The 12,166-nt window shown below is 34.0% G+C and overlaps 1 protein-coding gene across 6 annotated transcripts in view; it reads right to left on the reverse strand.

Annotated features, from left to right (window-relative positions):
- Positions 1 to 12,166, reverse strand: part of ATAD2B (ATPase family AAA domain containing 2B) — a 153,558-nt gene that overhangs the window by 91,046 nt on the left and 50,346 nt on the right. For all 6 annotated transcript variants that reach the window (XR_009599768.1, XR_009599767.1, XM_042245844.2 and 3 more), the window contains 3 exons: positions 9,334 to 9,493; positions 8,041 to 8,131; positions 750 to 1,061 (listed from right to left, as the gene is read on the reverse strand). Coding sequence is in view for 4 of the 6 variants with exons in the window: in XM_042245844.2 (XP_042101778.1) it covers positions 750 to 1,061; positions 8,041 to 8,131; positions 9,334 to 9,493 (563 nt within the window). In the remaining 2 variants the exon portion in view is untranslated. The remainder of the gene's footprint in view (positions 1 to 749; positions 1,062 to 8,040; positions 8,132 to 9,333; positions 9,494 to 12,166) is intronic.

Here is a 12,166-nt window from a genome sequence, read left to right on the forward strand (position 1 = left end):
AGTTCATGGGCTTTACTTTGATTAGCATACAAACCTAAAGTTTTCCTATAAATGAGTAACATTTTTTAAAGTAGCTTTCTATTTTTTTCTCAAATCCAAATACAATCATGAGGCCAGAATTCAAGACCATCTATAATCAGGTTCTACTTTACTCCCTCACTGATAAACTACACTCCATTAGCACACACTACGGAGTGCTGTGCCAATAATAGCAATATGATGAGCTGAATTCAGAGGGACATTATAACAACATGGTTAAGAGCACTGCCTCTGGAGTTGGGCTCCCTGGGTTTGAGAAAGACCTAGAACTTACTAAGTGACCCTATATAAGTGAATATCTTCATTTTTGATAGAGTAAGAGTACCTACCCCACAGGATTGTTATGAGGATTAATAAATGACAATTTATATAATCACTTTATAATAATAAGAGAAATGTAAACCAATACTATTACAGTCAACTTTCCTAAAGATGGTAACACTCCTATATTAAGATAGTCAGATAGTCCCAAGAGTGAATAAACAAAACAAATATTCAGAACAAATATCCATTTATTATTCTTATACATACTGAGTAGGCAACTACTGTATGCTAGGTCTAGAATACAGTGGCAAATGAAATAGATATATCTCCTATATTCATGGCAAATATAAAAGAGTAACACACAAATACTTTTATAGGGATATTCAATTTATTTACTTATGCCCATACTTATCATTTTAACAATATGAAAAGAGAATTTATACTACCTTCTTTCTTGTCACTCTGGCTAATCTCAGCATGAGGAAACACTTTTTGCAGGACGGCTAGGATGTTGTTGAAGCTTCTTTCCAGCAGTGGTTTTATGATGGGAGACAGTGCATGTCCCGAAGACATGACAGCACGCTGGGAAGCAGGCACAATATTCTGCATTGCATGGTAAAAATCTTGGGCGTTGAGCACGATTGAGGAAACATCTAGCTGCAGTTTATGACTGCTAGCATAGATCTGGGGATAGCGCCTCCGCAGGGCAATCAGGGCAGCTTCAGTGCACAGGGCCTTGATATCAGCTCCGCAATAGCCTAATGCACAAAAGGAAAAGGATAACAAAGGTAAGTCCAGTTTTCCAAGTACCAATTATATTTTGCAAATATGTATATCTTTATCCAAAAAACTAATACTAAATCAGTTATTATGGGCAATTTTACTATCAAAATGAAAAATGACCCTTTAAAAACATTTAATAAAACCGTTTATTTATTAACTAAAAATGCTTTGAATATGTTAACAAATACATAAACTAAGGACATTAAAAGAAGTCATATATTTTTGTGCCAAAACCACTGATTATAATATACCTCTTTCTTCAAGAAAGGTTTTAAGAAAAATAACATTATATCAATCCTTCATCAATATTCCTAATCATCAGTTTAGTCCTTAAGGCATTAGTTTTCCATAAATTTTTCTAATATTACTAATTTCAAACATATATAATGGAGCAGTACAAAGCAGAATATATAAGCAGAAACTTCGAAATCAGAGCTATTCTACTACCAACTCTGAATGCAAGGTAGAAGCAGGTTAATATCTAAGTATCCCCAAAACTATAAAGTTGTAAGCATCTCTGATAATTCCAAACGTATTAAAAGGAATGAGAATTCTTCAATTTTTCACATTAATTTCCTTTTTATATTTACTTTTAGCTTAAAGTGATTGATAATCTAGTTCAAAGGGCTACAGAGACATGAGGCACCATCCATTACCCATATTTAAGTGATCATCAAGTTAAATAACTGATCGAGCTGCCAGTGAAGTCAGTCATTTGATTCATTTGAGCAACAAATACATAGAAAAATATATGAACTGTTAGATCTTTAACACAAAACAAAGGAGAAAAACTCAAACTAGTCATGGTTGGTTTTTTACATTACGGATTAAATCTACATTTGGCCACCTTTGTCAATTACGCCAGCAGGGGGAACCACTCAAACAAGTTACAGAACATTAGTCCCCAAGCTCTTCCAGGAGTGTTATCAGATTTAGTTCATTTTATATCTTACAATGACCTTGTAGAACACTTAAGTACTGAAATTAAAATGGTGATTAGACAGGAACACTAAAAGCAGAGAAGAAATAGTCCCAGGTTAACTGGCAGAAAAAGAACATTAAGGAACAAAACCATATAAATCAAACTGACTCACACATCTATAATAAACTACATCCCTATTATCAGTAAAGATCACCTTAATTAAGTCCTACACACAACAGCAAACTCTTTACCCTGCTCTCCTTTTTCCACAGCACTTATCACTTTATCATTTACCTAATATTTTTATTATGTGCCTTCTCCAACTAGAAAATGACCTCTAGATTATTTGTCTTGTTCACTAACTGTTTATCTATCTCAAATACCAAGAACAATGTCTGGCCTGGCATTCAATAGATATCCAATAATTTCCTGAGTGAAAGAATGAATGAAAAGAGAAAAGAGTAACAGCAAGGTTATAGCCTGGAAATATAAAACTGTTAAGTTACCATGTATTACAGGAAAGGGGGAATGATGAATATCTACTAGGCTTCTTTTTTTTTTTTCCCCCAAGAAATTTAAGCTCTTTTAGTATTAAACCAATGTACTGGGAGTAAAATTTTCATCTAAAATTATTAAGTATTATATTATTAAAACAAATATTTATTAGGAGGTAGAGGAAAACTGACTATGTCCTATGAGAATTTAATTAAGAAAAGGGTAAGCAGATGAAGCTTTGACATTGTCCCATGGCAGCAATCAATTTCCCAAAAATTCCTCAGAAAAAAACAAGTTTTCTATTTAATTCAGTTCAGTCGCTCAGTAGTGTCATTGCAACCCCATGGACTGCAGCACGCCAGCTTCCCTGTCCTTCACCAACTCCTGGAGCTTGCTCAAACTCATATCCATCGACTCGGTGATGCCTTCCAACCATCTCATCCTCTATCGTCCCCTTCTCCTTCCGCCTTCAGTCTTTGGCAGCATCAGAGTCTTTTCCAATGAGGCAGTTCTTCGCATCAGGTGGCGAAAGTATTGAAGGTTCAGCTTCAGCATCAGTCCTTCCAATGAAGATTCAGTTCCTTTAGGATTGATTGGTTTGATCTCCTTGCAGTCCAAGGCACTCTCAAGAGTCTTCTCCAGCACCACAGTTCAAAAGCATCAATTCTTTGGCACTCAGCTTTCTTTATGGTCCAACTCTCACATCCATACATGATTACTGGATAAACCATAGCTTTGACTATATGAACCTTTGTAAGCAAAGTAATATCTCTGCTTTTTAATATGCTGTCTAGGTTGGTCATAGCTTTTCTTTCAAGGAGCAAGTGTCTTTTAATTTCATAGCTGCAGTCACCATCTGCAGTGATTTTGGAGCCCAAGAAAATAAAGTCTGTCACGGTTTCCATTGTTTCCCCATCTATTTGCAATGAAGTGACAGAACCAGATGCCATGATCTTTGTTTTTTGAATGTTGAGTTTTAAGCCAGTTTTTTCACTTTCCTCTTTCACTTTCATCAAGAGGCTCTTTAGTTCCTCTTCACTTTCTGCCATAAGGGTGGTCTGAGGTTACTGATATTTCTCCCAGCAATCTTGATTTCAGCTTGTGCTTCACCCAGCCCAGCATTTCACACGATGTACTCTGCATAGAAGTTAAATAAGCAGGGTGACAATATATTAGCCTTGACACACTCCTTTCCCAATTTGGAACCAGTCTGTTGTTCCATGTCCAGTTCTAACTGCTGCCTCTTGACCTGCATACAAGTTTCTCAAGAGGCAGGTAAGGTGGTCTATTCCCATCTCTTGAATTTTCCACACTTTGTTGTGATCCACACAGTCAAAGACTTTAGTGTAGTCAATGAAGCAGAAACAGATGTTTTTCTGGAACTTTCTTGCTTTTTCTATGATCCAACGGATGTTGGCAATTTGATCTCTGGTTCCTCTGCCTTTTCTAAATCCAGCCTGAACATCTGGAAGTTCTCAGTTCACATACTGCTGAAGCCTCATTTGGAGAATTTTGAGCATTACTTTACTAGCGTGTGAGATGAGTGCAATTGTGCGGTAGTTTGAGTATTCTTTGGCGTTGCCTGTCTTTGGGATTGGCATGAAAACTGACCTTTTCAGGTCCTGTGGCCACTGCTGAGTTTTCCAAATTTGCTGGCATATTGAGTGCAGTGCTTTCACAGCATCATCTTTTAGCATTTGAAATAGCTCAGTTGGAATTCCACAACCTCCACTAGCTTTGTTTATAGTGATGCTTCCTAAGGCATCACTTGACTTCACACTCCAGGATGTCTAGCTGTAAGTGAGTGATCACACCATCACTCTCTCATTTTATTTTCTACTTCTTAAAGAATGAACACCATCCCCCAAAAAAACTATCTTTTCCTGTTCCATACATATCTGTAACATTAGTTCAACAAAGTAACTGTACAACACTAGCTCAGACATAAAGTTAATCAAACAATCCATTTCAGAGGAAGTAAAGAATAAACAACCACCTTCAAAAAATATAAACCACACTCCTTTTACTTCTTTAAAAGTATGTACAGTTACTGAACATCCTATATGATCCAATTTTTAAGTGCTAAAAGTCTAAGTTGAAAAAGAAAAAAAATGCTCATAACAATGCAGAACAGAAAAAAGTCACTAAAAGTTATTTTATACAGTAAATGTTGCCCATAACATTTGTGTGTGACATAATATGTTAATAATATAATTAGCAATCTACTGTTCATTTTTCTTAACTTATTAAAGATAACTTTAGAGTTTATCAACTAAAATAGATTCCATGTAAAGAAGTAAATTTTCTTCCCTAAATTATATGGTTGTTTTTATACTGACACATTTTATTAACAATACCAAAAATCACATTTGTTAATATCACCACACTATAGTCTCATCACTATAGTCTTTTAAGTGTTAGCAAGCTGTCAGCCCACAGTGACAAATATAAGTCATACAGCACCCTTTGAGAACTGCTGTGTGGCTTATAATCCATTTTGTTAAAAAAAAAATTCTAATTTTTTTCTTGAAAGTTTGAATTTCATCATTAGTAATAAAGTTTTACTTGAAAAAAACAAATTTACACATGGATTATCATAACCAATAGACTATAAATTATAGGATTTATTTTCATCATATTTGTTCATGAATGAGAATTACTAGTTTATATCTGTGGTTGTCAACCTTGACTAGTCTTCTGAATAAACAATGAAAATGAATCAAAAATAGGTTACCAACAAACTTAGTGAATCAGAATCACTAAGTGGTGGTTTAATATCATAAACCAGTAATATCATACCAGTCATTCTGATAAACAAAAAAATTGAGAACTACTGAGTTAATAATGTATTTTCCTTTTGTTTAGTCACTAAGTCATGTCTGACTGTTTTGCAACCCCATGGACTGTAGCAATACTTTATACACTTCCCTTACTAGACTCTAAAACATCATAACTAGGCTAAATAGGTTATATTAAGTGTGATCACATGTCCTGGTTTAGGCCGCTTGCCTAAACAGCATATTTTTTCACTCTCAAAGGGTCTTGGTTTAGAAAATAGATGATATGACTATTCTAGAAATACTGAAATATAGCCTCTTTTGAAAGTTAAAAGTTGGTATTAGAGAAAATATCAATATTCCTTCCATAAAGAATTCCATAACTATACCAGTTCTACCATTATAATTCTAATATTCTGATAAACACACATATCTTAGACACACACAAAGAAAGCATTATGAGTACTGTTAAGATGGAGATTTGTCTGAAAGACTGAAAGTATAAACTATTCAAAGAGGCTATAAACTAGGAAAGGCAATAAAATTTTATGAAGCTACTTTTTAAGTAAAATACCAAACAGTGAAGGTTCACAAGCTAAGATGCCTCATTGACAGATACCCTTTCATTGCTTAAACCTTCTTAGTGAAAATGAATAGACAAATATGATTAGATAGAAGATCTTCATTAACTTTAAGCTTCTACTATTTATGCACATGTTCTAGAAACCAAAATTACTTGAAGACTACTAAAAATCACACCTATGAAGCATGCAAACCTCCAAGTACTTGGGAATTCATTTCAAGATAAAAGTTACCAAATCCATAACCTCTAACAAAAGGTCAACTATGTTTTCGGTTCTTCATCAAAACCCTGCTTACTCTTTTGTTAGGCATAAATTTCACTCTACTGAACCCATACATGTTAAAACATCTTTGGGATACATAAGTGGTAACTTCATAATGAATTTAAAGTGTATTGCTATTTCATTCCTGTTTGAAGACTTGCATTTGATTTTTTTTAATGTGAATTGGTTTCTTAAATGAAATAAATGTCACAAACAAATTAGAAGTCAGTTAATTATAATTAATTATCATTTTTATGTCACTCTCCAGGAAGAAAATAGTATATATATATAAGCAGATTCTAAACCAGCAACGCCACCCCCAAAAAAGGCAAGAGAAGTTTTTCAGTCCTATAACAAAGTATTTCTTAAAATTTTTTTAACTTAAGAAACTGACTAAAAGCTAAAATAAATAACCTGGTAAAATGAGAAGTAGTGGCCTTTGGAAATTAAAAAGAAAACTGAGAATCTAATATTTAGGATGACGAATTAGAGTATATAATATTTCAGATGGTAGATAGGGTAATAAAAAGTAATTTTTAGATTACTCAGGGAATTTCCAAGATTATCTGAAGACTTCTGCTTATTTCAGTTAAGGATCATTCTGTGACAAATTCACAGACCAATCAACAAAGACTTTCCATTCTGATCTGTACTCTAACACAATATCATAAAAGTAGCAGGAAATAAAAGGGGTCAAATTTTCAAAAAGGGCAAAGACTGGATTTTGTACCAAATACCACCCTCTCCCATAAAGCAGCACAAGGCTTTGCAAAGGTCAAGCCAAATTTACATGAAATGGGTTTGGCGCATGCTCTCTTATACCAGGCAAAGCTTAAACTGGAGTAGTGCTGGAGAGATTTACGTTTTCTCCTCACCAGAAGATGTCGAGGTCTTTGTGGTTCAAAAGCTGAGGTATGCTGCTTCGGAGATGGAGGTCCCTGTGGATGAAGAGGATAATTCGGATGTAGCTAACTGAATGGACTAATGTTCTATTTAAGTTTTAATTATTTGATGGTGGACCACAATGATTTTTTAACTAAGTTGTTCTTTTTGGTTTTGGTAACTTTAAACTCTTCCCAAGTAGACTGCTGATTGTTAGTGGACTTATTAGGGGAACTTCTTCATAATACTTAAAAAATTCATGGAGAGATTTTTTAATCTATATTTTTGAGAGAATGAGAGAAAAATAGACAAAAGACAGAAAAAGAATGAAAGAAAAATACCTGCGTGTATATTCAGCTGCTTAATACTATATTCATTTTTATTTCAGACCTAATTAGTGCCAAACTCCTGAATTCTAAAACCTATGCATTCCATCTCCTATGTATGCACATAAAATACTCTCACCGTATCCTTGTAGGGCAATAGTGTTCATTCACTCTGTAGAAGATCTTCTACTCTGTGAATAATTTAACATTAACTTGGAGAGTTTAACATTTAGGGAAATATAGCAGATGTCATTAAGTATTTTCTTTGAAGACTCCTCTCACTCAACTTCTTTCTACACCACCAGAATGAAGATGAGTCCATCATGTAATCTGCGAAGTAAAAGACTACAGTCCTGCCCTATACATGGATCTTTACCTCTTGTTTAAGCTTATTTTTCTCAGTAAAATTTCTGAAAGGGAACAGTTCCTAAAAGGAGACACTGTAATAAGATTGGAAATCCAGCATTCAATGAAAGGCATTATTACTACGGAGCTTTGTTAATCGAAACACCTAATGGCAGCTAAAATTCTAATTTAGAAGTGTTCAAACTTCAAGTGAAATGTTTAAAATAATTTTTTACATTTGAAGGCAAAGCCATCTATTGCACAAAAATATAACTATACTCATTCACATTCCAAATATAACGGGAAAGGGAGGCTGAGCAGAACAAACAATGACAATCAAAAATTCAAATAGTAGCACTCACCAACACATTTTTCAGCCAATTCACCTAAAAAAGCATCTGACAATTTTGGATTCCAGTCCCTGGTATGGATCTGTAAAATGTGTTTTCTTGCCTAAGAAGAAAAGCACAGATAAATAAAATCTTGCCTAAGGAAAAAAATACAAATAAAATATCATCAACCCCAAAATGTATCAGATGGAACAAATTCATCAACTAACCATATCCCAGAAAAGCAACTGTTTATTTTAAAAGAAGCATAAACAGCTTGGCATCCGTGTTAACTCTGATTCCCATAATAACCCTGTGAGCTATGTAGTAGAGATCCTTGTTTCACAAACTAGGACATGTATTAGTCTGAGAGGTAAAATAACTTGATCTAGGACTAGAACTCAAAACTAAATTTCACTTTCCTCCACATCATTTTTACCATCTGAAAATGCATAAACAAAAAACTTCAATGCATTATAATAACCATAACTTTTAAAAAAACTATATATTTAGATTTCTCAGGTCCTTTTAGTTCTAATATGCATAAAGTGTCATTAGAAGGTGAAGTTTTTGATTAAGTAAAAAGATATAATATACACTGTCATATAAGTTCATGAATGCTTTCACACTTAATACATAACAAGATAATCTCCATGAACAGTAATTGAATTCACTGAAAAAAACAAAGGTTTTAACAATTTTACCTTGATTTTTTTCTTTCAAAATAGCATTCTCTACCTTAAATCTAACTGTATAACACAATAAAAATTTTAACATCTTGGTCCCAAATTAAATTTCTTTTTCTCCCACAGTAAAAAAAGAAACACTTAAGTATAAGAATCCATAATCAGCTGAAAAGTCACATCAGAATGTTTTTTTCACATTTGCCTTCTTTCAGGGGAAAAACAACACTTTCTAAAATTGAATGTCCTTATTGCCTCAACACTGCTACTTGAGTTTCTTAAGACTATGAAAAAGCAAATTATGACCAAGATAAAATTATTATTGGCTTGGTGAAGAATCTGGGATCTAGCACCAAGACAAAAAGAACTTGGAAGTTATCAGGATAAATTTTGCTCAAAAGTTGACAAAATCTGGAATCAGTAGCTATTGCTTCAATTCCAAGGTCTAAGCTGGCCATTCAGCTACCAAAACTAAACCAATGCTATAACAAATATTTTCTTTCATATATATAGGACTTGACATATGTGAGTTTGAGCAAGCTCTGGGAGATGGTGAAAAACAGGGAAGCCTGGTGTGTACACACACATACTTCATAATCAAATGAGAAATAAATCTTAGTATATTGAAAACAGAAACTGTTACCTTTTGATCTGGAAGGTTGAAAAGAAATTCTCTGTCAAAACGACCAGGTCTCCTAAGAGCAGGATCTATAGAATCAAGTCTATTTGTAGCACCAATAACAACAATTTCGCCCCTATTGTCTAATCCATCCATAAGAGCAAGGAGGGTTGACACTATAGAGCTGTAAGAAAATTTTAAAGAGGAAAGAAAGAAAAAGTTGCAAAACCTGCTGCTTATACTAACTTTTATCAGTCTTAAAGATTTTTATATCCATGTTCAAAAGTGAAACTAAGTTCCAATTAACTTTCTCATATTGTTCTAAACAGGTTTAAGTCTTCTGAAGATATGACTGACATATAATACACTGGATATGTTTAAAGAACACAAATTGCTGAATTTTGAGTATGTGAAACTATCACCATTAAGGAAAAAAGTAATATTTATCATGCTCCTCTTTGCACCCTTCGTAATCCATCCTCACTGCTCCTCCTTGACCTCTACCCAATCCCTTGGAAACTACTGATCCAAGTTCTGTCACTATACATTAGCTTGCAATACCTAAAATTTTATATAAATGGGATCACATGGTAAATACTTTTTTCTTCTGGATTCATTCCCTCAGCTTGATTATTTGAAATTTATCACACTGTTGGTTTATTTTTGTTGTTGTTCAGTAGCTCAATCTTGTCTGACTTTTCGAGACCCCATGGACTGCAGCACATCAGGCTTCCCTGTTCTTCACCATCTCCTGGAGCTTGCTCAAACTCACATACATCAAGTCGGTGATGTCATCCAACCATCTCATTCTCTGTTGTCCCCTTCTCCTCCTGCCTTCAATCTTTCCCAGCATCAGGTTCTTATCTAACGAGTCAGCTCTTCATATCAGGTGGCCAAAGTACTGGAGCTTCAGCTTCAAACATCAGTCCTTCCAATGAATATTCAGGATTGATTTCCTTTAGGATTGATCGGTTTGATCTCCTTGCAATCCAAGGGACTCTCTAGAGTCTTCTCCCAACACCACAGCCCAAAGGCATCAATTGTTCAGCAGTCAGCCTTTTTTATTGTCCAAATCTGACATCCACACATGACTACTTTGACTATACAGACCTTTGTAGGCAAAGTAATGTCTCTGCTTTTCAATATGCTATCTAGGTTGGTCATAGCTTTTCTTCCAGGGAGCAAGCATCTTTTAATTTCATGGCTGCAGTCACCATCTGCAATAATTTTGGAGCCCAAGAAACTAAAGTCTGTCACTGTTTCCATTGTTTCCCCATCTATTTGCATGAAGTGATGGGACCAGATGCCATGATCTTTGTTTTCTGAATGTTGAGTTTTAAGCCAGTTTTTTCACTCTCCTCTTTCACCTTCATCAAGAGGCTCTTTAATTTCTCTTCGCTTTCTGCCATAAGGGTTGTATCATCTGCATATTTGAGGTTATTGATATTTGTCCCAGCAATCTTTATTCCACTTTCTGCTTCATCCAGCCTGGCATTTCACAAGATGTACTCTGCATACAAGTTAAATTAGCAGGGTGACAATATACAGCCTTGATGTACTCCTTTCCCAATTTAGAACCAGTCCATTGTTCTCATATCCAGTTCTAATTGTTGCCTCTTGACCTGCATACAGGTTTCTCAGGAGGCAGGTAAGGCGGTCTATTCCCATCTCTTGAAGAATTTTCCACAGTTTGTTGTGACCCACAGTCAAAGGCTTTGGCATAGTCAATAAAGCAGAAGTAGATGTTTTTCTGGAATTCTCTTGCTTTTTCCATGATCCAATGGATGTTGGCAATTTGATCTCTGGTTCCTCTGCCTTTTCTAAATCCAGCTTTAACATCTGGAGGTTCTTGGTTCACATACTTAGCTTGAAGGATTTTGAGCATTACTTTGCTAACATGTGAAATTGTTTGTTTAACAAGAGTTTATTCCTTTTCATTGCTAAAACAATATTCCATTTTATGATATATCCCAAATTGTTGATATACATGTTGATGAACATTTAGACTGTTTCCAATTTTTGGCTATTACCCAAAAATACTGTGCACATTCACATACAGGTTATGAAAATTTTCCCACAGGTTTTTTCCTAAAAGTTTTATACTTTAACCTCTTGAGCTTAAGCTTTTATCCTCTTAATCTTTAATGTTTACAAAATCTAAAACAACATCATATTTTGTATTCCTAAATACTGCTTTATCAATGTCTTTTTTATCATGGCCAATTATGCCAGAGGTTGGTTTCAATTTTATTTTTTTCAAAAAAGCAACTTTTTAATTTCTTGATTTCTGTATATCTTTGTTTACAGTTCATATACTATTAGTTTTAATTTTTATTTCACTAGTACCATAGATTATTTAGAATTATAGCAATAGCTGTTGATAACAGATATAAAATTTTCTGCTTGTCTTCTTGTTATCTCTTACATTTTGTATATTACTAAACTTTGGAAATTAGTTGTGATTTAAGGCATAATATATGATAAGTTTTTATAAATGATGTTTAAAACTAGTGTTCATTCTATATTACCTTAAATAAGTATGCACACAAGATCAGATTCATATAACACAGCTGCTCAAATAATCTACAGAGAATTTATTTTATGCTCCTTTATTCTATTAATTACCAAGAAGTTCATGATCTCTTTCACAATGATGATCAGTTTGACTCTTTCTTTGCAGTTCTGTCAATTTTTGTTTTATACAGTTTGAAATATAGTAATTAGGGAATTACAGATTTTAAACAATTACATCTTTTAATAAGTTGAAGCTTTTATCATTATAAGGGGGTCCTCTTTATATTTATAATAATGCTTTCCATCTTACAGACAATTTTGCCTAATATAGCAATAGTAGCTT

Source organism: Ovis aries, chromosome 3 (genome assembly GCF_016772045.2).
Source record: "Ovis aries strain OAR_USU_Benz2616 breed Rambouillet chromosome 3, ARS-UI_Ramb_v3.0, whole genome shotgun sequence".
NCBI classification, from domain to species: Eukaryota; Metazoa; Chordata; class Mammalia; order Artiodactyla; family Bovidae; genus Ovis; species Ovis aries.